Here is a 27,950-nt window from a genome sequence, read left to right on the forward strand (position 1 = left end):
CGTCAGAGTAACTGGTCTATATGTGTTCTCCAAATAGTTTCTTTCCAGGCCTACATTCCACTTTTTTAATTGTTTGCTACCCTAGGTCTATACACTATTTTGGGGTAACAAAAAAAAAAATACAAGCCACATATATTACAGTGTGGTATCTCCGTGATACGCCTTATCTATCCATGGGCTACAAAGTGTGCTTTTGAGGCTTCCATTCACCTTTTTTTGCTGTGTGTTACCCTAGCGCTAAACACTATTTAGCAGTAAAACATAAATATACAGGCCACATATTGAACAGTGTGGTATCTCAGTCAAACGCCAGAGGTATCTGTGGCCTACAAACTGTGGCATTTTGGGGGGGGGGGGAATAAAAACCCAGGCCACATATTGAACAGTGTGTGGTATCTCGGTAAAAATAGTTATGTTTCAAGTTGTTATGGTGGCTTCATGACTGTGTCTTAAAGGCACCAACTACTACCACCATCATCATCTTCTGCCTAGAAGCAGTCACTGCGCAGATAGAAAGTCTGAGGAGCAGAGGGTGAATGCTTGGGTGGTGTTGTACTCTGCCTCTGGATTATGAAGGCGAAATCTTCTAGATTAAATCATGACTGGAAGATCCAGAGCAAGAGCACGTGGAAGAGCATTCGGCCAGGACTCGCAACTACTGAAGCCTTGTGTTCCTTGGCCGGATTCTGACAATACATCACCTACTAATTCTGAACTTGTTGGACGAGGACGTCAAAAAGGAGCCCCTGCAGTTTCTAGAACAGAAGCTAGATATTTAGAAATTTCGTCTGTATTTCAAGAGGTGTCAATTGGAGAATGTGGTGGTCGAAGATGTGACTTCTACTATATGGGTGTATCCACTAGACAATCCATCCAACATGTTATTGAATCAAAATGTTTTTTTTCTCGCAACTCTGTTCAGCTGTGCACAAACTATGTCAAATTGGTAGCTAGATCCCAGTGGGTTTTGTCACAGTGTCATGTTGACTGCAGTCCACAGATATTATGTAGATCTCTAATCTCACCTCTACTTTACCAGCATGGTGAATTAATAGAAACAAAATAAGATCAATGAGGTGGTTAGCCTCACATGCAATAGAGAAATAGTCAAGATGGCAATTGCTTTCACATTTGAGTTAACACACTTCTCCAACTTGCTTTTACTGTTACAACATTATATTCCAAAGCCTTGAAGAAGATGAATATATTGTGAAGCAAATATGAATAATTATCACCCAAAGGATGTAACAGAAGACAGAACATACACAACCTATCTGTGGGGAAATGATTTACCACCGAAATTTTGAAGTATGAGACTAGTGTCATCTTGTGGATTGATATGAGCCACAAAGTCCTTCAAAGTGAAACAGTTCCGGATATAATGTACACTTTGCTTTTGAAAATTAGAACATGCCTTCTATGATGCTTGCATTAAAGAACTGATTGGCCAGATATGTACGGACTCAGGATGAGGGGGCTGTGGGTACCTGTGCTGTGTCGGGTTCAGAAAGGATTGCTGTTCAGTCAGTTTTCCTATATTTACTATGTGCTGTTTTTTCTGACTTGAACGCCCCGCCCTTCACCATGCTGTGATTTTTAATTACATCCAAACACAGTTGGGTCTGACCTTCCTATAAATGCAGGCTTTACCATGTTATTAGCCATAGGTAAGTGTTCACACTAGGCAGACAGGTTAGTTACCCATCCGATCTGAGATTACCTTGACGTATGGTGGATGGGCTCACAATTTTTGGCCAGATCTTGTGCTAAGCATATCATGTGTTTTTTCATAGATTTCACAAGCCAGTATGCTATTCACATTTCATGTATTGCACATTTCCTTGCTTTAGCACAGTAAAATTGAGTGCAGCCATTATCTATTTGCTATGTAAGACTTTTTTTGGTTATGCACCAGTTCATACTGGATTGCTGTTCAGTCAGTTTTCCTATATTTACTATGTACTGTTTTTTCTGACTTGAACGCCCCGCCCTTCACCATGCTGTGATTTTTAATTACATCCAAACACAGTTGGGTCTGACCTTCCTATAAATGCAGGCTTTACCATGTTATTAGCCATAGGTAAGTGTTCACACTAGGCAGACAGGTTAGTTACCCATCCGATCTGAGATTACCTTGACGTTTGGTGGATGGGCTCACAATTTTTGGCCAAATCTTGTGCTAAGCATCTCATGTGTTTTTTCATAGATTTCACAAGCCAGTATGCTATTCACATTTCATGTATTGCACATTTCCTTGCTTTAGCACAGTAAAATTGAGTGCAGCCATTATCTATTTGCTATGTAAGACTTGTTTTGCTTATGCACCAGTTCAGACTGGATTGCTGTTCAGTCAGTTTTCCTATATTTACTATGTACTGTTTTTTCTGACTTGAACGCCCTGCCCTTCACCATGCTGTGATTTTTAATTACATCCAAACACAGTTGGGTCTGACCTTCCTATAAATGCAGGCTTTGCCATGATATTAGCCATAGGTAAGTGTTCACACTAGGCAAACAGGTTAGTTACCCATCCGATCTGAGATTACCTTGACGTTTGGTGGATGGGCTCATAATTTTTGGCCAAATCTTGTGCTAAGCATCTCATGTGTTTTTTCATAGATTTCACAAGCCAGTATGCTATTCACATTTCATGTATTGCACATTTCCTTGCTTTAGCACAGTAAGATAGAGTGCAGCCATTATCTATTTGCTATGTAAGACTTTTTTTGGTTATGCACCAGTTCAGACTGGATTGCTGTTCAGTCAGTTTTCCTATATTTACCGGGTCCAGAACTGTCATGGCTGTGTCCCCTGTTTCCCGGGGAAGGAATAGGGGAACGGACATTACCCAAGAAGAGGAGGCATGTTTAGACAGGGAACCTGGCCAGAAGCTGAGGGAAAAAACACGCAAAGCAGCGTGTGAGCAGCAAGGGGGGCAGTGCACTACGTACCCGAAGCACCGGCGCTGCGATGAACTGCAGCTGACAGATCCAGTGACCTAGAGGCAGGGGGGCCAGCTTAAGAGAAAGCAGGCATGACAGCAGAAATTTCTGGCGTGGACAAGCAGTGCATAGGAGGCTGAGCAGCGTGCTCCATCCTTAAAGCACTGGCTCTGTAAAGGACTGTTCCCATGGGCTCCCACCTCTAAAAATGGTACTGCCAGAGAGTGAGGCGCCGTGTACCCAGTGACCTCCATAGAGCGAGGCTCTGTGTGCTCCATGATCGTGAGTACAGCACACAGTAGAGAGAGACAGTTCATGCCACGTGTTCAGCTTTGCTAACCAATAATTATAAGGCACAGAGGAATGACAGAGGACGTTGGTATGGTCAGCAAGGTACTCCCTCAGCATCTTCCCAAACTTTGCACTCCTTGGAGGAGTCCCCCGTGCCTCAGGACCAGGGCGATGGGAGGGTCTGAGAAAACTCTCCCAGAACTTTGCCAGTGTTCCACTGCCTCTGATGTATTGGAGTTGTGTCTCTTACCTGTACTCCTTTCTTTGCCAACGAACTGTGTCTGTGACCTCTGCTGCCAGCGCTTTCAGATGGGAATTTTTTTTAATAATTCCGTAAGAAGGGCCCTCTGGTCCTCCAACGTTTTATTACACCTGTCTGCCCCTGGAATAAGAGATATAAAGTTCTCCTTGTAGCGTGTGTCTAGAAGTGTCACCAATCAGTATTGGCTGTCACCCAAAATTTTGAGAACACAAGAGTGACGGAAAAGGCAGAGTAACATAAACTCAGCCATGCGTGCAAGACTGATAACAGTCAATACTTCCGTGTCCTCACCAAGAGAACGACTGACCATGCTCTCCTCCTTGTCCTCCAGCCTCCACAACTTTTGACTAACCTCAGTACTATCATTGCAAATACATAATTATAAATACATCATTGTAAATGCACCCCTGTAGTTTTTATCTCCCCCACCTCATTGTAGATTGTAAGTTGTGACGAGCAGGATCGTTTTTTTGGGGGTTTAATTATTGTTATTGTTGTTACTTAGTGTAGATTGTAAGCTGTCACAAGCAGGGTCATTTTATTTTACTTTAATTATTGTATTATTGTTATGGTTGTTACTTAGGACTGTTGTGTTTGAAACGGTTAAGCTGTAAATATGTTGGCGCTATATAAATAAATATAAATATTATTATTAGTACACAGAGAAGCAGGATGGAGACGTTAATTATCGTGTCATTGCCACTCACCATCTTGGTTTTGGAGGATGATACATATGTCTGACATCCATGTCAGCTAAAGAGATCTTATGTGTGAAGTCAGAACTGAATACCAACGGCCTTGTTGATGCTGGTAGTCACCAACTGCCCTCTTCTGCTCACAAATCCATTCCAACATCTGCAGTGTAGAGTTCCAACATGTGGGGACATCACACACCAGTCGGTGAGCCAGAAGCTGCAAACGCTACTGAAGCATGGCAAGGGCGGATGAAGCTCTAGCTGACTTTCTAAAATGGGTACGCTGGGTGTCGTACGTTCCCTAGCAGATCCGACAGCTCCTTGTCACTTTTCATAAAGCATTGAACAATGAGGTTAAGCACATAGGCCAGGCATGGCACGTTTGTCAGCTCGCCTCGCCTCAGAGCAGCCACCAGATTCCAGCCATTGTCAACCATGCTTGGCTGTAGGTTCAGCAGTGTCAGCCATAGTTTTGACTGCTCTTTCAGAGATGTCCACAACTCTTCAGCATTGTGCGGTTTGTCACCTAAGCATATTAGCTTCACACAGCCTTTTGTTGCTTGGATGAGGCAGTGCTGCAGTGCTTCCAGCTTGTGACTGGTTTGCTGCTTTCGGAGATGGAGGCTGAGGAGGAGGTGCAGGAGCTGTAGACTGTGGGGGCAACCCAGATTGACGTAGGACCCGCAATATTCGGGATTGGGAGGACGTACACCGTACGAGGGTTGGACTGGTTCCCGGCTTACACTATGTTAACCCAGTGTTCCGTAAGCGAAATGTAACATCCCTGCCCACAAGCACTTGTCCACGTGTCTATGGTTAGGTAGACTTTCCCAGTAACAGCATTGTGGAGGGCATGGGTATTGTTGTGGGACACGTGCCTGTGTAATGTCGGGACGGCACACCGGGACAAATAGTGTTGCATGTTTGGTGCCTCAGGGTGATGCTTGACTCTGCCCTCTCCTTCAAGCTACATATCCAAGCCCTTGCCTCATCCTGCCCACTACAACTCAAAAACATTTCCCGGATCCGTACATTCCAAGAAACTGCTAAAACGTTTGTGCACGCCCTCATTATCTCCCGCCTCGACTATTGCAACCTTCTACTCTCTGGCCTCCCCACTAGCACTGTTGCACCACTCCAATCTATCCTACACTCTGCTGCCCGAGTAATCCAACTGTCACTCCGTTATTCCCCAGTCTCTCCTCTGTACCAGGCCCTTCACTGCCTTCCTATTGCCCAGAGGCTACAGTTCAAAACCTTAACTTTGACATACAAATCCTTCCACAACCTGTCTCCATACATCTATGACATTGCCTCCCAATGTCCGACTGGGTCATGGCTTCCTCTATACTAACTCAGTGTGCCGTCAGCGAGATCTACCATCCCTGCCCACAAGCACTTGTCCATGTGTTGGTGGTTAGGGGCACTTTCCCAGTAACAGCATTGTTGAGGGCCTTGGTACTGTTGTGGGACACGTGCATGCTTGTGCAATGCCATGCCGGCAGACCGGGAGAAATTGTGGTGGCTGGGGACCGAGTACCTTGTGATAATCACCACCATCAGGTTGTGTAATGCTTCCGTCTCTATTTCAAGCGCAAGCAGATGAGAAATGTGTGCATTTAGTACTGTGGCCTGTGTGGTTTGGCTGCGTATTTCCGCTTGCGTTCCAAGGACTGGGGTGTGGATAACTGAACGCTGCACTGGGACAAGGACGTGGACGTGTTTGTTGATGGTGCTAGTTGAGTTTGTGTGCAACTACAGATGCAGGGCAGGAGGCATCTTTGCATGCACCATGGACAAGGCATTGGCTTGCAAGCACAACAGTGGAAGAAGCAGTGGTGTCACCCGCAGACACTGATCATGGAGCCTGGTGTTCGGCCAACAAAGTCAGGTGCTTTGCTGCCATGTGCCTGATCATGCTGGGGGTGGTTAGGCTGGCAGTTTTGCTACCCCTGTTGATGCGGGCATGGCCGGTGGTGCAAATGGCCTTTTTGTCTTTAAAAGACAACCAGACTGTTACGGGGACATTCAGTGTCTTCATCTCCCACACCACCTCCTCACCTTGACCCCAGTTTTTCGGTTTTCCCCAAGGCTAAGTTCTAGGAATCCTACTCTTCTCCATCTACACCTTTGGCCTGTGACAACTCATGTAATGGCACAGTTTGCAATATCATCAGTACGCCGATGACACAAAGATCTACCTATCTGTACCTGACATCACCTCCTTACTGACCAAAATCACACGTCTTCCCACTATTTCATCCTTCTTTTCTTTTCAAAAAGTGAACATGGACAAAACAGAATACATCAATGATCTTTCAACCATCTCACGCTGAGTAGACATGAGAGCTGTGCACGCACCATTCTGTACCACATTAGAGGTAAAGTTTGCCCAAGAGAAAATAAATTTCCAGACATTCACGTCCTTTTTTGAACATTGCTTGCAGCTGTGATCTTCATCTTCTTGGTGGGGATGTGGTAAAGTTCCAAGTCATCATCAATACCATCATCGTCCATACCTTGTAAAGAGGAAATATGGTGTTTCCCAGGGTAGTGGTTATCTACGTTTAGTGGCATTCCTTTAGCAGTGTTCGTTACACTAGAACAAATAATTTTTGGCTGTGACATTTTGATATTATTGGTAATATGTATGGGGGAAGAGGAAGAACCTTGTGCCACAGATGTGTTGATAGTTAGGGACGGTGTACTCCTCTTTAAACTTAGTTTTTCATGAGCATCCATCAGTTTGTTTGCTTTTCCTCCAACACTGATCTGCTTTCTCTAATTGAGCATCTAACGGCCATGTTGCACTTTGCCCTTTATACGGACACATGCATCTTTGGCAACATATTTTTTACGGGCATTTTCTATGCCAAGCTTCGCACGCGTATCTGTTACACCGATCTTATGAAGGGCATGAAACACAGTCGGGTAATTGGTAGTGGGGTGGCTAAACGACTAATCATTGTAGGCTGTATCTTGGATGTCATACCTCCCATAGCCACCGCTGTTATTAATCCTGTACGTTCCCATTCCTGCAGTCACCATGCCCCTTTTCCTGATCACTTCATCCAATGATTCGTTCATCATATTTTTACTAAAAACCTGCACCTTCCCAGCTGCAACTGTGTAGGAAACCACGTTACTGTTTTCCAAAGTGTTTATGATGCCCTTAAAAAAAAAAAATGTACACACTATGTTGATGTGTATGCCCCAGGGGGAAATGTCTGTCAGCCCACACACTTATTGTATGGGCATTCCAACTATAGATGAACTGCTCCTTTGTAATGTGAATTTTTTTTTAATGAAACCTTCCTCCACGTTTCTTCCAAGGGGGGTTGTGGTTCGTGCAAATTATGGCCAGTCCTTTCATTCACTTCATGGACAAAATTTATGGCAATAATAAAAAAAAATAATCCAGTACGTGGTTTCAAAGGGTTATTGGAGTGCATGTAACATTGGTACAGGGCAGGCCTTGCATTCACTGCATAAGCAAACAGTATGGGAGACACACTTTTATCTAATGGGAACATTATTTTCCTGAGGTCCTCAAGTACGTCTGCTGAAATAGTTATTGGGGTGCATGTATCTTTGGTGCAGGGCGGCCTTGCATTCAATGCATAAGAAAACAGTGTGGGAGACACACTTTCTTCTAATGGGAACAATTTTGTCATGAGGCTGTAAAGTACATCTGCTGAAAGGCTTATTGGGGTGCATGTAACATTGGGGCAGGCCAGGCCTTGCATTCAGTGCATAAGCAAACAGTATGGGAGACACAATTTCTTCCAATGGGAACAATTATGTCATAAAGCCCTCAAGTACGTCTGCTGAAACAGTTATTGGGGTGCATGTAACATTGGTGCAGGGAAGGCCTTGCATTCAGTGCATAAGCAAACAGTATGTGAGACACACTTTTTTCTAATGGGAACAATTTGGTAATGAGGCCCTCAAGTACGTCTGCTGAAACATTTATTGGACTGCATTCAACTTTGGGGCAGGCCAGGCGTTGCATTCAATGCTACCTTTTTTTTAAGGATGCCCTCCTGTACGTCTTGTGAAAGGGGTACTGGGGTGCGTCCTAATTTTTGGCAGCCCAGCCACTCACTGCATAGGCAATAACAGTATAAGAGACCCACTGTATAATAATGGCCCTTTAAGAAGATTAAAGCCGCTTGATGCCCCTCTAAAAATAGGCTCTGTGACTTTAAGAGTTCCTCCATAAACGAAACAAGATGTGTCTGCTTATGTGTCACATAACAGGTGGCCAGCTAGGGTTGTTAAATGTTACACTGACATTACCCAGTGAATGCATTTGTATTGGTTGAAAGCAATGCTAAAGTTGAAAAACGCATCAAAAACGCTGCGTACGAACATAGCTCAAGTGATGGAGGAAAATTTTTGTTTGGAGTTAATTATTTTGCCTTATATACAAGTCATTACCCTGGAAGGGATGTACCTTAACATATTTCCCAGCAAAATCCATTTTGGTTTCGGTTTTGTATGTTTTTTGGTGCACCTGTAAAAATGGCGTGAAACTCTGACAACGTTGTTTACAGCTTTGACCTAGGAGTCAGAAATGCTTCCAGGGACATTTGCCATGATGTTCCCGTGTCATTTGAGCAGTGTTTCTGGAATGCCCACCAGGGCCGTGGGGTACTCTGTACCAGGTCCAGTACTTAAAGAGATGTGTCACGGTGGCGGTGACCCGGTCCATGGCCCTGGGCGCCCAAGTAAAAGAGACGGTCTTTAAAGGGGTTTGTGAAATAATAAAAGTTTGTGATGCCACCTGTAGTACTTGGTCAGGGGTAACCGACGCTGCTTAAAGGGGTCCTCTGGGGTGATGTTATGGCAGCAGAGATGGTATGGCTTCCTACAGGTGAAGCTGGGTCCCCAGGGCTCCCTATGTGGTTGGCAAGGATGGTGTGATGTCAGAAAATAAACGGAGGACACAGGTTTGCAGTCTCCTTACCTGGTTTACTGACGGTAGACAGCCACAGTCCAGAGTACCAGCAACAGGTGTAGGTAAGGTCCGGTCCCCCTGGAAGCAATTACAGATCCCTGTTATGATCCGGTGGTAGGATCACCAAACTGACCTGATAGGTAAACCTGAATAGTAGGACAAGCTCCGGGGATGTGGGAACTATACCGACCGCAATCCTGATCCTATCCACACACACTAAAGGCAGCCGTGGAGCGTTACCTAAAAACCTAGACGCCTCTTCACAGCCTGAGAAACTAGCTACCCCTAGAGAGAAAGCAAAGCCTCACTTGCCTCAGAGAAATAACCCCAAAGTTTAGGCAGCCCCCCACAAATAATAACGGTGAGTTAAGGGGAAAATACAAACGTAGGAATGAAAAACAGGTTTAAGCAAATGAGGCCCGCAACGCTAAATAGACAGAAGATAGCAGGGATCTGTGCGGTCGGTACAAAAACTATCAAAAACTATCCACGCAGAAAGTACAAGAACCCCCACACCGACTCACGATGTGAGGGGCGCACTCTGCTCCCCAGAGCTACCAGCAAGCGACAAATCACATATAAGCAAGCTGGACTGAACACATCATATACTGAGAAACATTTTCAAGGAAACAATGAGCAAAAAGAAGTAGCAAGACTTAGCTTCAAACAAATAGACAGGTCACCAGGAAAATCCAGGAGAGGTCAGAACCAGTACTGAATACAACGACAGCAGGCAACAAGTAAAGGTCCAGGTGGAGTTAAATAGGAACCAGCATAGCAGGAAATGAGGCAGCTGAGCCCAGCTCCAGACCCCCCGTATCGCTAAAGGCCACCAGAGGGAGCCCAGACGGAATTCACAACAGTACCCCCCCCTTGAGGAGGGGTCACCGAACCCTCACCAGAGCCCCCAGGCCGATCAGGACGAGCCGAATGAAAGGCACGAACCAAATCGGCCGCATGGACATCTGTTATGATCCTTAGTGGTTGAGGATCACAAATTACTCCAGCTAAGTAACAAACATAGGACAAGCTCTAGGGAGGTGGCAAGCTGGACTGACCGCAAATCTGAACCTAACCAAACACACTAGAAGTAGCCAGTGAACGTGCCTGAATTCCTAGACGTCTCGAGCCAGCCTAAGGAACTAACTACCCCTAGAGAGAAAGAAAGACCTCTCTTGCCTCCAGAGAAATAATCCCCAAAGATATAGAAGCCCCCAACAAATAATAACGGTGAGGTAAGAGGAAGGCACATACACAGGGGTGAAAGCAGATTCAGCAAATGAGGCCCACTAATACTAGATAGCAGAAAATAGAAAAGGGAATCTATGCGGTCAGTAAAAAACCCTTACAAAATATCCACTCTGAGATTTCAAGAACCCCCACACCAACTAACGGTGTGGGAGGAGAAACTCAGTCACCTAGAGCAACCAGCAAGCGAAGAAATCACATTTTAGCGAGCTGGACAAAAAACATAATGAACACTGATAATCAAAAAATGATCAAACAAAAACTTAGCTTGTCTTGGAGAGACTGGGAGCAAGGTAGACACACGGAATCTGAAGAGCACTGAATACATTGATAGCAGGCAAGGAACTGAGTATCCAGGTGGGCTAAATAGAAAACCAACCAAGGATAACGAACCAGCTGATGAAGCCAACCTGCAGAAAGACAACACTACACAGTACCGCTTGTGACCACTAGAGTGAGCCCAGAAATAGAGTTCACAACAGTACCCCCCCCTTGAGGAGGGGTCACCGAACCCTCATCAAGACCCCCAGGGCGATCAGGACGAGCTGCGTGGAAGGCGCGAACCAAATCGGCCGCATGAACATCAGAGGCGACAACCCAGGAATTATTCTCCTGACCATAGCCCTTCCACTTAACCAGATACTGAAGTCTCCGTCTAGAGATACGAGAATCCAAAATCTTCTCCACCACGTACTCCAATTCGCCCTCAACCAGCACCGGAGCAGGAGGCTCAACAGAAGGAACCACAGGTACCACATACCTCCGCAACAAAGACCTATGGAACACATTATGGATGGCAAACGATGCCGAGAGATCCAAACGAAAAGACACCGGGTTAAGGATTTCCAAGATCTTATAAGGACCGATGAAGCGAGGCTTAAACTTAGGAGACGAGACCTTCATAGGAACATACCGAGAAGACAGCCACACCAAATCCCCAACACGAAGTCGGGGACCCACACCGCGGCGGCAATTTCAGATTGTCCACCACATGGCTCCAAATCTGCTGCAACCTATCCACCACAGAATCCACCCCAGGACAGTCAGAAGACTCAACCTGACCCGAGGAAAAACGAGGATGGAAACCAGAATTGCAGAAAAAAGGCGAAACCAAGGTAGCAGAACTAGCCCGATTATTAAGGGCAAACTCGGCCAATGGCAAAAAAGTCACCCAATCATCCTGATCAGCAGAAACAAAACATCTCAAATAAGTCTCCAACGTCTGATTAGTTCGCTCGGTTTGGCCATTAGTCTGAGGATGGAAGGCCGACGAAAAAGACAAATCAATGCCCATCTTAGCACAAAAAGTTCGCCAAAACCTGGACACAAACTGGGATCCTCTATCAGACACAATATTTTCAGGAATGCCGTGCAAGCGAACCACATTCTGAAAAAATAGAGGAACCAAATCAGAGGAGGAAGGCAGCTTAGGCAAGGGCACCAAATGGACCATCTTGGAAAAACGATCACACACCACCCAGATGACAGACATTCTCTGAGATACTGGCAGATCCGAAATAAAATCCATGGAGATGTGCGTCCAAGGCCTTTTCGGGACCGGCAAAGGCAAAAGCAACCCGCTGGCACGAGAACAGCAAGGCTTAGCCCGAGCACAAATCCCACAAGACTGCACAAAGGAACGCACATCCCGCGACAAGGAAGGCCACCAGAAAGACCTAGCCACCAAATCTCTGGTACCAAAAATCCCAGGATGACCCGCCAACACCAAAGAATGAACTTCAGAAATAACTTTGCTGGTCCATCTATCCGGGACAAACAGTCTCTCTGGTGGACAACGGTCAGGTCTATCCGCCTGAAATTTCTGCAGCACTCGTCGCAAATCTGGAGAAATGGCAGACAAAATCACTCCCTCTCTAAGAATACCAGCCGGCTCAGAAACTCCCGGAGAGTCAGGCACAAAGCTCCTAGAAAGTGCATCAGCTTTCACGTTCTTCGAACCAGGCAGGTATGAGACCACGAAGTTGAAACGGGAGAAAAACAACGACCAACGAGCCTGTCTAGGATTAAGGCGCTTGGCCGACTCGAGGTAAATCAGATTTTTGTGATCAGTCAGGACCACCACACGATGTCTAGCTCCCTCGAGCCAATGACGCCACTCCTCAAATGCCCACTTCATAGCCAACAACTCCCGATTACCAACATCATAATTTCGCTCGGCAGGCGAAAACTTTCTTGAAAAGAAAGCACACGGCTTCATCACAGAGCCCTCAGAACTTCTCTGTGACAAAACAGCCCCTGCTCCAATCTCGGAAGCATCAACCTCGACCTGAAAGGGGAGAGAGACATCTGGCTGACATAAGACCGGAGCTGAAGAAAACCGGTGCTTAATCTCCCGAAAGGCCTCCACGGCCGCAGGAGACCAATTAGTCACATCAGAGCCCTTCCTGGTCAAATCCGTCAAAGGTTTAACCACGCTAGAAAAATTAGCGATGAAACGACGGTAAAAATTAGCAAAACCCAAGAACTTCTGAAGACTCTTAACAGACGTGGGCTGAGTCCAGTCATGAATAGCCTGGACCTTGACTGGGTCCATCTCCACAGCAGAATGAGAAAAAATAAAACCCAAAAAGGAGACCTTCTGTACTCCGAAGAGGCATTTTGAGCCCTTCACAAATAAAGCATTGGCACGCAGGACCTGAAACACCATCCTGACCTGCTTCACATGGGACTCCCAATCATCAGAAAAGACCAAAATGTCATCCAGATAAACAATCATAAATTTATCCAGATATTCATGGAAAATGTCATGCATGAAGGACTGAAACACAGAAGGAGCATTAGAGAGTCCAAAAGGCATCACCAAGTACTCAAAATGGCCTTCGGGCGTATTAAATGCTGTTTTCCATTCATCTCCCTGCTTAATGCGCACAAGATTATACGCACCACGGAGATCTATCTTGGTGAACCAACTGGCACCCTTAATCCGAGCAAACAAATCAGATAATAGTGGCAAAGGATACTGAAATTTGACTGTAATTTTATTCAGAAGGCGATAATCTATACACGGTCTCAAAGAACCGTCCTTCTTGGCCACAAAAAAGAATCCTGCACCAAGAGGGGAAGAGGATGGGCGAATATGTCCCTTCTCCAAAGACTCCTTTATATAACTCCGCATCGCGGCATGCTCTGGTATAGACAAATTAAAAAGTCGTCCCTTAGGGAATTTACTACCAGGAATTAAATTTATAGCACAGTCACAATCCCTATGAGGGGGCAGGGCACCGGACCTGGGCTCATCAAATACATCCTGGTAGTCAGACAAAAACTCAGGGACCTCAGAAGGAGTGGAAGAAGCAATAGACACCAATGGAGTATCGCCATGAATTCCCTGACAACCCCAACTAGACACAGACATAGCTTTCCAATCTAAAACTGGATTATGAGCCTACAACCATGGCAGACCCAAAACGACAACATCATGTAAATTATGCAGAACAAGAAAGCGAATCACCTCCTGATGTACGGGAGTCATGCACATGGTCATTTGCGTCCAATACTGAGGTTTATTCTCAGCCAATGGCGTAGCATCAATTCCCCTCAGAGGAATAGGAAATTCCAAAGGCTCCATGACAAAACCACAGCGCCTGGCAAATGACAAATCCATCAGATTCAGGGCAGCACCCGAATCCACAAAGGCCATAACCGAGTAGGACGACAAAGAACAAATCAAAGTAACAGACAAAATAAACTTAGGCTGTATAGTACCAATGGTGACAGGTTTAGCGACCTTTTTTAAGCGTTTAGAGCATGCTGAGATAACATGAGCAGAATCACCACAGTAAAAGCACAACCCATTTTGACGTCTATGACTTTGTCGCTCAATTCTGGTCAGAGTTCAATCACATTGCATAGACTCAGGTCTCTGTTCAGAAAATACCGCCAAAGGATGAGCAGATCTGCGCTCCCGCAAACGCCGATCAACCTGAATGGCTAAAGCCATAGAATCAATCAGACTTGTAGGGGTGGGGAACCCCACCATAACATCCTTAATGGCTTCAGAAAGACCTTCTCTGAAATTTGCAGCCAGGGCACACTCATTCCATTGAGTAAGCACTGACCATTTCTGAAATTTTTGACAATACACCTCTGCTTCATCCTGCCCTTGAGAAAGGGCCAGCAACGCTTTTTCTGCCTGATTCTCAAGATTAGGCTCCTCATAAAGCAGTCCAAGAGCCAGAAAAAACGCATCCACATTAAGCAATGCAGGATCTCCTGGCGCCAGAGAGAAGGCCCAATCCTGAGGGTCGCCACGTAACAAGGAGATAACAATCTTTACTTGCCGAGCAGAATCACCAGAGGAACGAGGTCTCAGAGATAGAAATAACTTACAATTATTCTTAAAATTCTGAAACCTAGATCTATCTCCAGAAAACAACTCAAGAATGGGTATCTTTGGTTCTGACATAGGGCTATGAATAACAAAATCCTGAATACTTTGCACCCGTGCAGCAAGATGATCCACACTAGAAGTCAGAGTCTGAACATCCATGTCTGCAGCTGAGCTCAAAACCACCCAGAGTTCAAGGGGATGAAAGAAGCTAAACAGACTGCAGCAAAGGAATAGCGGGAGGAGGAAAAAAAAAAAAATGTATTCAGGTCTTCTTTTTATCCCACTTCTGCGATGCATTAAACACTTTAAGGCCTGCTATACTGTTATGATCCTTAGTGGTTGAGGATCACAAATTACTCCAGCTAAGTAACAAACATAGGACAAGCTCTAGGGAGGTGGCAAGCTGGACTGACCGCAAATCTGAACCTAACCAAACACACTAGAAGTAGCCGGTGAACGTGCCTGAATTCCTAGACGTCTCGAGCCAGCCTAAGGAACTAACTACCCCTAGAGAGAAAGAAAGACCTCTCTTGCCTCCAGAGAAATAATCCCCAAAGATATAGAAGCCCCCAACAAATAATAACGGTGAGGTAAGAGGAAGGCACATACACAGGGGTGAAAGCAGATTCAGCAAATGAGGCCCACTAATACTAGATAGCAGAAAATAGAAAAGGGAATCTATGCGGTCAGTAAAAAACCCTTACAAAATATCCACTCTGAGATTTCAAGAACCCCCACACCAACTAACGGTCTGGGGGGAGAAACTCAGTCCCCTAGAGCAACCAGCAAGCGAAGAAATCACATTTTAGCGAGCTGGACAAAAAACATAATGAACACTGATAATCAAAAAATGATCAAACAAAAACTTAGCTTGTCTTGGAGAGACTGGGAGCAAGGTAGACACACGGAATCTGAAGAGCACTGAATACATTGATAGCAGGCAAGGAACTGAGTATCCAGGTGGGCTAAATAGAAAACCAACCAAGGATAACGAACCAGCTGATGAAGCCAACCTGCAGAAAGACAACACTACACAGTACCGCTTGTGACCACTAGAGGGAGCCCAGAAATAGAGTTCACAACAGACATCAGAGGCGACAACCCAGCAATTATCCTCCTGACCATAGCCCTTCCATTTAACTAAGTACTGAAGCTTCCGTCTCGAAACACAAGAATCCAAGATCTTCTCCACCACATACTCCAATTCTCCCTCGACCAAGACCGGAGCAGGAGGGTCAACAGAAGGAACCACAGGCACCACATATCTCCGCAACAATGACCTATGGAACACATTGTGAATGGCAAATGATGCTGGGAGGTCCAAACGAAATGACACAGGGTTGAGGATTTCCAAAATCTTATAAGGACCGATGAAACGAGGCTTGAACTTAGGAGAGGAAACCTTCATCGGAACATAACGAGAAGACAACCATACCAAATCCCCCACACGAAGTCGGGGACCCACACAGCGACGGCGGTTAGCAAAACGCTGAGCCTTCTCTTGTGACAACGTCAAATTGTCCACCACGTGGTTCCAAATCTGCTGCAACCTATCCACCACAGAATCCACCCCAGGACAGTCAGAAGGCTCAACCTGACCTGAGGAAAAACGAGGATGAAAACCAGAATTGCAATAAAAAGGCGAAACCAAAGTAGCAGAACTAGCCCGATTATTGAGGGTGAACTCAGCCAATGGCAAAAAAGTCACCCAATCATCCTGATCCGCAGAAACAAAACATCTCAGATAAGTCTCCAAGGTCTGATTAGTTCGTTCGGTTTGGCCATTCGTCTGAGGATGGAAGGCCGATGAAAAAGATAATTCAATGCCCATCTTAGCACAAAAGGACCGCCAAAATCTGGACACAAACTGGGATCCTCTGTCAGACACAATATTCTCAGGAATACCATGCAAACGAACCACATTCTGAAAAAACAGTGGAACCAAATCGGAGGAGGAAGGCAGCTTAGGCAAGGGCACCAAATGGACCATTTTAGAAAAACAATCACAAACCACCCAGATAACAGACATCTTCTGAGAGACTGGAAGATCCGAAATAAAATCCATGGAAATATGCGTCCAGGGCCTCTTCGGGACAGGTAAAGGCAAAAGCAATCCACTGGCACGAGAATAGCAAGGCTTGGCCCGAGCACAAATCCTACAGGACTGCACAAAGGAACGCACATCCCGCGACAAGGAAGGCCACCAAAAGGACCTAGCCACCAAATCCCTGGTACCAAAAATCCCAGGATGACCCGCCAACACCGAAGAATGAACCTCGGAAATGACTCTACTGGTCCATCTATCCGGGACAAACAGTCTCTCCGGTGGACAACGGTCAGGTCTATTGGCCTGAAATTCCTGCAGTACCCGTCGTAAATCAGGGGAGATGGCAGACAAAATCACCCCCTCTCTGAGGACACCAACCGGTTCAGACACTCCTGGAGAGTCAGGCACAAAGCTCCTAGAAAGAGCATCAGCCTTCACATTCTTCGAACCCGGAAGGTATGAAACCACGAAATCGAAACGGGAGAAAAACAGCGACCATTGAGCCTGTCTAGGATTTAGCCGTTTAGCAGACTCGAGATAAGTCAAATTCTTGTGATCCGTCAAGACCACCACACGATGTTTGGCTCCCTCAAGCCAATGTCGCCACTCCTCAAATGCCCATTTCATTGCCAACAACTCCCGATTACCAACATCATAATTCCGCTCGGCAGGCGAAAACTTTCTTGAAAAGAAAGCACATGGCCTCATCACAGAGCCATCAGAGCTTCTCCGTGACAAGACAGCCCCAGCTCCAATCTCAGAAGCATCAACCTCGACCTGGAAGGGCAAAGAGACATCCGGCTGACGTAAGACAGGAGCTGAAGAGAACCGACGTTTGAGCTCCTGAAAGGCCTCCACGGCCGCAGGAGACCAATTCGTCACATCAGAACCCTTCTTGGTCAAATCCGTCAAAGGCTTAACCACACTGGAAAAATTAGTGATGAAGCGACGGTAAAAATTAGCAAAACCCAAGAACTTCTGAAGACTCTTTACCGATGTAGGTTGAGTCCAGTCATAAATAGCCTGGACGTTGACTGGATCCATCTCAATGGTGGAAGGAGAAAAAATAGAGCCCAAAAAGGAAACCTTCTGGACTCTGAAGAGACATTTAGAGCCCTTCACAAACAAGGCATTGGCTCGCAGGACCTGAAATACCATCCTGACCTGCTTTACATGAGATTCCCAATCATCAGAAAAGACCAAAATATCATCTAGGTACACAATCATAAACCTATCCAGATATTCTTGGAAGATATCGTGCATGAAGGACTGGAACACAGAAGGGGCAATAGAAAGCCCAAAAGGCATCACCAAGTACTCAAAATGGCCTTCGGGCGTATTGAATGCTGTTTTCCATTCATCGCCCTGCTTTATACGCACAAGATTATACGCTCCACGAAGATCTATCTTGGTGAACCAACTGGCCCCCCTAATCCGAGCAAACAGATCGGACAACAGTGGCAAAGGATACTGAAATTTGACCGTGATGTTATTTAGAAGGCGATAATCTATACAGGGTCTCAGAGAACCATCCTTCTTGGCCACAAAAAAGACCCCCGCACCCAAAGGGGACGAGGACGGGCAAATATGCCCCTTCTCCAAAGACTCCTTGATATAACTCCGCATAGCGGCATGTTCTGGTACAGACAAATTAAAAAGTCGTCCCTTAGGGAACTTACTACCAGGAATCAAATTTATGGCGCAATCACAATCCCTATGAGGAGGTAGGGCACTGGACTTGGGCTCATCAAATACATCCTGGTAGTCCGACAAAAATTCAGGGACTTCAGAAGGAGTAAAAGAAGCAATAGACACCAAAGGAGCATCGCCATGAATCCCCTGGCAACCCCAACTTGACACAGACATTGCTTTCCAATCCAGGACTGGATTATGAGCCTGCAGCCATGGCAGACCTAACACGACAACATCATGCAAATTATGTAACACAAGAAAGCGAATCACCTCCTGATGTGCAGGAGTCATGCACATGGTCACTTGAGCCCAGTACTGAGGTTTATTCTTGGCCAATGGCGTGGCATCAATTCCCTTTAGTGGAATAGGGAATTGCAAAGGCTCCAAGATAAAACCACAGCGCCTGGCAAAAGACAAATCCATCAAATTTAGGGCAGCACCTGAATCCACAAAAGCCATAACTGAGTAGGATGACAGAGAGCAAATCAAAGTAACAGACAAAATGAATTTAGGCTGTACAGTACCAATGGTGACAGACTTAGCGAAGTTTTTTATGCGCTTAGGACAATTTGAGATAACATGAGCAGAATCACCACAGTAAAAGCACAACCCATTCTGACGTCTGTGATTTTGCCGTTCAATTCTGGTCAGAATCCTGTCACATTGCATAGACTCAGGCTTCTGCTCAGAAAATACCGCCAGATGGTGCACTGGTTTGCGCTCCCGTAAGCGCCGATCAATCTGAATGGCCAAAGACATTGACTCACTCAGACCCGCAGGCGTGGGGAACCCCACCATAACATCCATAATAGCTTCAGAAAGACCCTTTCTGAAAATCGCTGCCAGGGCACACTCATTCCATTGAGTGAGCACAGACCATTTCCTAAACTTCTGACAGAAAACCTCTGCTTCATCCTGACCCTGGGAGAGAGCCAGCAAAACCTTTTCTGCTTGGTCTACCTGATTAGGTTCCTCATAAAGCACTCCAAGCACCGGAAAAAACGCATCCACATTTTGCAATGCAGGATCTCCCGGCGCCAGAGAGAATGCCCAATCTTGAGGGTCACCACGCAACAAAGAAATAATAATTTTAACTTGCTGAACCGGATCACCAGAGGAACGAGGTCTCAGAGAAAGGAATAATTTGCAATTATTTTTAAAGTTCAAAAACCTAGATCTGTCTCCGGAGAACAGCTCAGGAATAGGTATCTTAGGCTCTGACATAGGGCTGCGGACTACATAATCCTGAATGCCTTGTACCCTAGCAGTGAGATGATCCACACTAGAAGACAGACTCTGAAGGTCCATAGCTGCAGCTGAATTCTGAACCACCCAGAGATTAAGGGGAGGAGAGAGGCTAGACACACTGCAGAGGAAAAAAAAAAATGAACTCAGGATTTCTCTTATCCCTCTTTTGCGATGCATTAACTCTTTATTGGCCTGCTGTACTGTTATGATCCGGTGGTAGGATCACCAAACTGACCTGATAGGTAAACCTGAATAGTAGGACAAGCTCTGGGGATGTGGGAACTATACCGACCGCAATCCTGATCCTATCCACACACACTAAAAGCAGCCGTGGAGCGTTACCTAAAAACCTAGACGCCTCTTCACAGCCTGAGAAACTAGCTACCCCTAGAGAGAAAGCAAAGCCTCACTTGCCTCAGAGAAATAACCCCAAAGTTTAGGCAGCCCCCCACAAATAATAACGGTGAGTTAAGGGGAAAATACAAACGTAGGAATGAAAAACAGGTTTAAGCAAATGAGGCCCGCAACGCTAAATAGACAGAAGATAGCAGGGATCTGTGCGGTCGGTACAAAAACTATCAAAAACTATCCACGCAGAAAGTACAAGAACCCCCACACCGACTCACGATGTGAGGGGCGCACTCTGCTCCCCAGAGCTACCAGCAAGCGACAAATCACATATAAGCAAGCTGGACTGAACACATCATATACTGAGAAACATTTTCAAGGAAACAATGAGCAAAAAGAAGTAGCAAGACTTAGCTTCTCAGAAATAGACAGGTCACCAGGAAAATCCAGGAGAGGTCAGAACCAGTACTGAATACAACGACAGCAGGCAACAAGTAAAGGTCCAGGTGGAGTTAAATAGGAACCAGCATAGCAGGAAATGAGGCAGCTGAGCCCAGCTCCAGACCCACAGTATCGCTAAAGGCCACCAGAGGGAGCCCAGACGGAATTCACAACAGATCCCTTTCCCAGGTAAGGTTCGTAAGCCTTTCGTCTCACACTTTTAAGGGAGTTCATTGCTGCCTGTAGCTTCTATCAAGGTCCTCTCTTTCCTGTCAGGGACAGTACCTGCATGGTAGGTGACTTGAGCCTTTTTATAGAGTCTCTATCAGGACTCGGGCTCTGTGTGTTGCTGTACCTTCAGGTTTGGGTGCGGACAGTCGACTTAAAATCTACTGTCCTCTGGTTCTGCTGTGGGACATAAAGTACTACACAGCCTCGGACTCCCGGTGCCTGCTCTTCAGCTTGGAAGGAGCGCAACCGCAGCTCCCTTGCAGCTCCTTTGTTCTCCTGTGCTTTTCCCCTCAGGCACTTGCTATCAATGCAATGTTCCTGCTTTTCCTCTCTGGCCTGGAGCTGCAGCACCACACGTGGCTGCATGGCCCCAGCTCTCCTCACACTGCTCTCTCCTTCACTCTCTGCTCAAAACAGCCTTCTCCTCTGGTCTCCCTGGACCAACTAACTAACTCCTCCTCCAAGCCAGAATATATATCTCTGGGGGAAGCTCCCCTGAAACCGGGTTCAGAGCTCCCCCTTCTGACCTGGAATCAGAATATGTTGCACGTAGGTGTACTACCTGTTAAAGGGATCTTCCTTGCTTCCAGGCATGACATCACCCTCCCTGAAAGAAAGGCAACATCACTGTAACAGCCGGTTACCTGGGGTGTTACATTTCCATCATTTTCAGACATTTTTAGACCTTAAAAGGACCCCCGAGGGTGATCGCAGTAAAGATGCTCGGGTTTCTCATAGACTTACATTGGGGTCTTTGTTCTGTCTGAGTACCCGAGTATTACAAATTGCTTAACCCAAGCAACGAGCACCCGAGCATTTTAGTGCTCGCCTATCACTAGTGTGTGTTTACTATAATATCTGCAGATGAGTTGTGGCTGGAAAAGTTGTCATGTTGGTCTAGGCCAGATGGAAAAGCCAGGAAAAGTAAACAACTTCAACAGAAAGAACAGAAAGTCTCTATCTATAACTGTACTGTAATCTCTTACATGTTCTGCAGTACTGATATCTGTCTCTTTGTGAATCGAAAAGTGTTCAAATTTGTGTGAATCTTTTAACCCCTTCAAGACGCAGCCCTTTTTCGCTCTCCTCCTTCCCAGAGCCATAACTTTTTTGTTTTTCGTCAATATGGCCATGTGAGGGCTTATTTTTTGCGGGACAAGTTGTACTATTGAACGACACAATTGGTTTTACCATGTCTTGTTCTAGAAAACGGGAAAAAAATTCCATATGTGGTGAAATTGCAAAAAAAGTGCAATCCCACACTTGTTTTTTGTTTGGCTTTGTTGCTAGGTTCATTAAATGCTAAAACTGACCTGCCACTGTCATTCTCCACGTCATTATGAGTTCATAGACACCAAACATGTCTAGGTTATCTAGGTTATTTTTTATCTAAGTGGTGAAAATAAAATTCTAAACTTTGCTAAAAAAAAAAAAAAAAAAAAGAAATGCCAATGCCAAGTACTGCATATAGGAAATTCACAGGATATGATTTATTAAGCCTCACATCTTATACTCTTTGAGGGGTTGAATAACCCTCCCTGAACTCTTCTCACTATCACCATAGTTTCCATTTTTCTGTGCAATATTATTAATCTGTTTTTCCAGCCAAGGAACTTTAGTTTTACATCAAAAATAATTTATTGCGTAGAAACAAATCTTCATTAGATGATTTAAGCACATTTTTCACATTAAATGTTGACATACAAACATCTCCACAGCTGCGTAATATGCATCTTCTTCATACAGCAGTTGCAATTAGTGATCAGTGGCACAAGGACCCATGGCAGTGTCAAAAGGTTGTTGGTTGGATAGCGGATAATGCTTCCAATCACTTTGCTACCACCACCCTGTTTTCCACATGGTCAAGTCTCAGTAGCCGTGAGTAAGGGTTGCATATTAATCACCCTGATCCTCCTTCCTCCCACCATGCCGAGTGCCCGGAGACAACTGATCCCTCAACTGAACACTCCGAATAGTTGTTCACTTTTCCATTTATAGATTCTTGAAGCTTGAAGCGGGGCAAGTAGAGATCGCATATAGTGATGCCCAAATATTTTAGCAGCCATGGTCACACAAAGGCGACGGTGGGAACGTGTCACAAGAGGTTGACGATGATGAGACTCAATTGCCATAAAGTCAGGAGGTGGACCAGCGTGCGGAAGTGGAAGATGAGTTGGTGGATGATATAGTAACTGACACAACCTGGCAGGAGGACATGCAGAGCGAGGACAGCAGCACACAGGAGGAGAGAGGCATAGCACCCCAACAGGCAGGAAGAAGCAGTGTGGTGGCCGTAGACAGAAGGCAACTGTTCCCCACAACACCAACATGACGGAAGTTGCCAGTACAACTGTTAGGCCTTCCCGAGTCTGGCTGCTTTTTAAAGACTCTGCCGATAACCCCAAAAAGGCCATTTGCACCAACTGCCAAGCCAGCATCAGCAGGGGTAACAAAACTTTCAGCTTGACCACCACCAGCATGATCAGACACATGGCAGCAAAGCACCTGACTTTGTGGGCCGAACCCCAGGGTCCAGGAACAGTGTCTGTGGATGACACCACTGCTTCTTCCGCTGTTGTGCATACAAGCCAATGCCCTGTCCATGCTGCATGCAAAGATGCCTCCTTCCCTGCACCTGTCGTTGCACACACTGAACTAGCACCATCAGCAAGCACATTTGCGTCCTTGTCCCAGCACAGCGTTCAGTTGTCCATACCCCAGTCCTTGGAACGCAAGTGCAAATACGAAGCCAACGCCCCACAGGCCACACTACTAAATTCCCACAATTCACGACTGCTGGAGCTCAAAATGTTACCTTTTAGGATCGTGGAGATGGAAGCCTTCCACAACCTGATGGCGGCAGCTGTCCCTCGGTACTCAGTCCCCAGCCGGCACTATTTTTCCCGGTGTGCCATCCCCGCATTACACAAGCACGTGTCCCACAACATTAGCCATGCCCTCAACAATGCAGTTACTGGGAAAGTCCACCTAACCAAGGACACGTGGACAAGTGCTTGTGGGCAGGGACGGTACATCTCACTGATGGCACACTGGGTTAACATAGTGGAAACCGGGACCTAGTTGGACCTTGGGATGGAACACATCCTCCCAATGCCGAGGATTGGGGGCCCTAGGTCAAACAGAGTTGCCCCCACAGTCTACAGCTCCTGCACTTCGTCTTCCTCCTCCTCTTCAGCCTCCTTCTCCAAAATGACCACATCAGTCACAAGCTAGAAGGACTGCAGCACTGCCTCAGCCAAACAGCAACAGGCTATGCTGAAGCTAATTTGCTTAGGTGACAAACCGCACAATGCTGAAGAGTTGTGGACAGCTCTGAAAGAGCAGGCAGATCTGTGGCTGACACCACTGAACCTACAGCCAGGCATGGTCATGTGTGACAATGGCTGGGACCTGGTGGCAGCTGTGAGGCGTGGCGAGCTCACACATGTACCATGCCTGGACCATGTGCTTAACCTCGTGGTTCAGCAGTTTCTCAAAACCTACCCAGAGCTGCCGGATCTGCTTGCCAAAGTACAACGCCTGTGTGTCCATTTTAGAAAGTCAGCTACACCTTCCGCCGCCCTTGCTGTGCTTTAGCAGCGTTTGCAGCTTCTGGCTCACCAACTGGTGTGATAACCCCACATGTTGGAACTCTACACTGCAGATGTTGGAAAGGATTTGTGAGCAGAAGAAGGCAGTTGTTGACTACCAGCATCAACAAGCCTGTTGGTATTCAGTTCAGACTCCACACATAAGACGTCAGGAGTGGACATGGATGACAGACATATGTACCAACCTCCAAATCTTTGAGGACTCCACCAAGATAGAGGGCGCTGATGATGCCATAATTAGCATCACCATCCCGCTTCTCTGTGTTCTGAAATGCTCTCTGCTCACAATCAAAGAGGATGCATTACAGGCAGAGCACGATGAGATGGAGCAAGGAACCATACAGGGTGATTACACACAGCCCAACATGGATTGGGTGACAATGAGGAAGAGGAGGAGGAGCTAATTTCATGTGCTATAGATGGTACTACCTGCACAACTGTCATACCTAAATACAAATGCCACTGATGCATATCTATGCAAACCTATCATAGGGGTGCACCCTATTAGGGACAAATGACAGATAACGGGGCAAAACTCCACCACTAATCAATTCCTACAACAAACCACGGAGTATGAATCCACCCAATTTGGTAAAAAAATCGTAACAACTCTTTATTAGAAATATATATAACACAGAGATCAAACACTTGACAAACATGGAACACTAATAGTACATGTGTGGCGAACTGAACACACTCGAAGTAGCACCAGGGAGACAGGAAAAGCCAGTGATTGGCCAGGACAGGTGAGAGCCATCAAAATGAATATTATGTATCTTTAAAGTGCATAGTGCTGATGGGAACCACCTTTACCTGGTAAATCACTATGTATATCTGTATACCAACATATACATATGTATATGTTGGTATACAGATATATAATATTCATTTTGATGGCTCTCACCTGTCCTGGCCAATCACTGGCAATCGCCACACATGTACTATTAGTGTTCCATGTTTGTCAAGTGTTTGATCTCTGTGTTATATATATTTCTAATAAAGAGTTGTTACGATTTTTTTACCAAATTGGGTGGATTCATACTCCGTGGTTTGTTGTAGGAATTGACAACTGTCATACCGTCTGTTCAGCATGGATGGCCTGAGGACAGGGAGGAGGAAAAGGAGGAGGAGAGCATCGTCAGTCGTCCTCTGGTTGAGGGCATGGAAGTCTTACCTGTTTAGCAGTCTGGCACACATGGCTGAGTTTATGTTACGCTGCCTTTCCCGTGACCCTCGCATTTTCAAAATTTTGGGTGACAGTCATTACTGGTTGGTGACACTTCTAGACCCATGCTACAGGGAGAACTTTCTATCTCTTATTCCCTAGGTAGACAGGCTTACTAAAAAAGGGCAGTACCAGAAGGCCCTTGTTGCAAAATTATTCAAAAAATTCCCATCTGAAATTGCTGGCAGCAGAGGTCACAGATCGTTGGACAGCCAAGGAATACAGGCGAGAGAGATGCAAATCCAATCCAGCAGAGGCAGGGAAACACTGTCAAAGTTCTGGGAGAGTTTTCTCAGACCCTCCCATCGCACAGGCCCTGAAGCGCGGGGTGCTGTCAGTAGGAGTGCAAAGTTTGGAAAGATGCTGAGAGAGTACCTTGCTGACCGTACCAAAGTCCTCTGTGATTTCTTTGTGCCTTATAATTATTGGGTATCCAAGCTGGACACGTGGCATGAACTGACTCTCTACTCCTTGGAGGTCCTGGCCTACCCTGCAGCTTGTGTTTTGTCAGAGTGGGTTTTTAGTGCTGCTGGTGGAAATATAACTGATAAGCGCATCTGCCTGTCAACTGAAAATGCTGATGTCACGGCGCCGCTCCACGCCGCCGCACCTGCTGTCGCGCGTGCCGCTCTCTCTCCTCCTCTCGGCGCCATACTTACCCGCTCCGGCGTGCTCCTGCTGTAGGCGCGCATCCTCCTATCGCTCCTCTTCCTGATTCACCTTTGGTTCCTGGGGCTCGTTGGGTGCGCGTGCACACCTCTCACTCCAACTCCCTCTGCGCACGCGCACTTCCTCGTTCTGGTATGCAGACGTGCCGTACCTCCACTCTGTGACCTTGGAGGATCCTGACCCGGAACTCCTACAGCATGCAGTGTATGGTTATCCCACCCTCTGCTCTTGCCTGATTGTCATTTGTGCTTCTTATGACCCAGGTCCTCTCTTGTCTCAGCGCAGTCTGTCCTGTGTCCCGTTCCAGTCCAGCTTGTTCTCGGTCTCCATCGTATCTTGCCTTCCTTGTGTCATTGCCCTGTCCTGTGTCTCCACCGTATCCTGTCAGCCTTGTGTCTCTGCCCTGCCCAGTTTCCTCTGTGACCCCGCCATATCCAGGTTGCCTCGTGCCTCGGTCATTTCCAGCCTTCTCTGTGTATTTTCCTATGCCAGTCTGCCTTGCGTCTTTTCCCGGTCTGCCTGTCCCGCGCTTTACCATTCCCGTTTTGTATCTCCTACTTCCTGTCCCCAGGTACCAGCTTCTGCGGCAATAGTCTCCCTCGGGCCTGCCCCTAACGCTCCCTGTATAGGGGGTGGTCAATCTGGTTAACTCACCCTTGGGAGGTTCGTTGTCATGGATCTGAGGGTTCACTTTAGGAGTTCCAAAGACCTTACAGCTGACAGGCTGACGCTTATAAAAATGAACAAGGACTGGATTGGGCCAGAGTTTTCAACACCACCAAATGATAGCAGAGTAACGTAAACTCAAATGCAGTGTTTTTTTGGGGGGTCTATACCCATGCACCTCTTCACACCCACACATGGGTATATGCTTGCTGATTTTATTTTGGCTATTTGCTGTTGTCCTCCTCCTTCTCCTCATCCTCATCCTCCACCACCATATCACCAGGGTGACCATGGTCTGTGATGCAACACCCACATAATTTTTTTAAAGAGTGTTTATGATGCCCGTCAAAAAAATTTGCTATACAGTATGTTCATGTATACACCCCAGGAGTAAATGTTTGTCAGCACATACACTTAGTGTATGGGCATTACAAGTATAGGAGACCCGCTCCTTTCTAATGGGAACTTTTTTTATGAGGCCCTCCTCCACATCTCTTCCAAGGAACATTGGAGTGCCTCCAAATTTTTGGCAGGCTTTGCATTCACTGCATAGGCAAACTGTATGGGAGACCTACCCAGGCCCTCCTGTACGTCTCTTCAAAGGGGTATTGCGGTGCGTCCAAATTTTGGGCAGCCCTGACACTCACTGCATACGCAATAACAGTATAGGAGACCCACTGTTTAATAATGGGAACAACAAAGCATAGCTGGCTGATGGCTAAGAATAGTGAGGGCCGACTGCTGGCCCTTTAAGAATAGTAAAGGCTGCCTGATGGCCCTATAAAAAAAAGGCTTTGTGACTTTCAGAGTCCCTCTTTCATAATTGAAACAGGATATGTCTGATGATGTGTCACACACCATATGGTCAGATAAGGTTGTAAAATGTTAACATGACATTTCCCAGTGAATGCATTTGATTTGGTTGAAAGCAATGCTAAAGTTAAAAAACGTATCAAAAATGCTACGTTTGAACATAGCCCAAGGCGTGTGAGCATTTTTTTGGGTTATTTATTTTGCCTTATA

At 46.1% G+C, this 27,950-nt stretch overlaps 1 protein-coding gene across 1 annotated transcript in view; it reads left to right on the forward strand.

The window, feature by feature from the left end:
- The first annotated feature begins 598 nt into the window (after window positions 1-598).
- The window catches only part of LOC143775011 (protein kinase C delta type-like), an 84,891-nt gene continuing 57,539 nt past the window's right edge, over window positions 599-27,950 (forward strand). Inside the window, exon 1 of the mRNA XM_077262827.1 lies at window positions 599-833. Within this exon, the coding sequence (XP_077118942.1) occupies window positions 599-833 (235 nt within the window). The remainder of the gene's footprint in view (window positions 834-27,950) is intronic.

This window comes from Ranitomeya variabilis, chromosome 5, assembly GCF_051348905.1.
Source record: "Ranitomeya variabilis isolate aRanVar5 chromosome 5, aRanVar5.hap1, whole genome shotgun sequence".
Lineage (NCBI taxonomy): Eukaryota > Metazoa > Chordata > Amphibia > Anura > Dendrobatidae > Ranitomeya > Ranitomeya variabilis.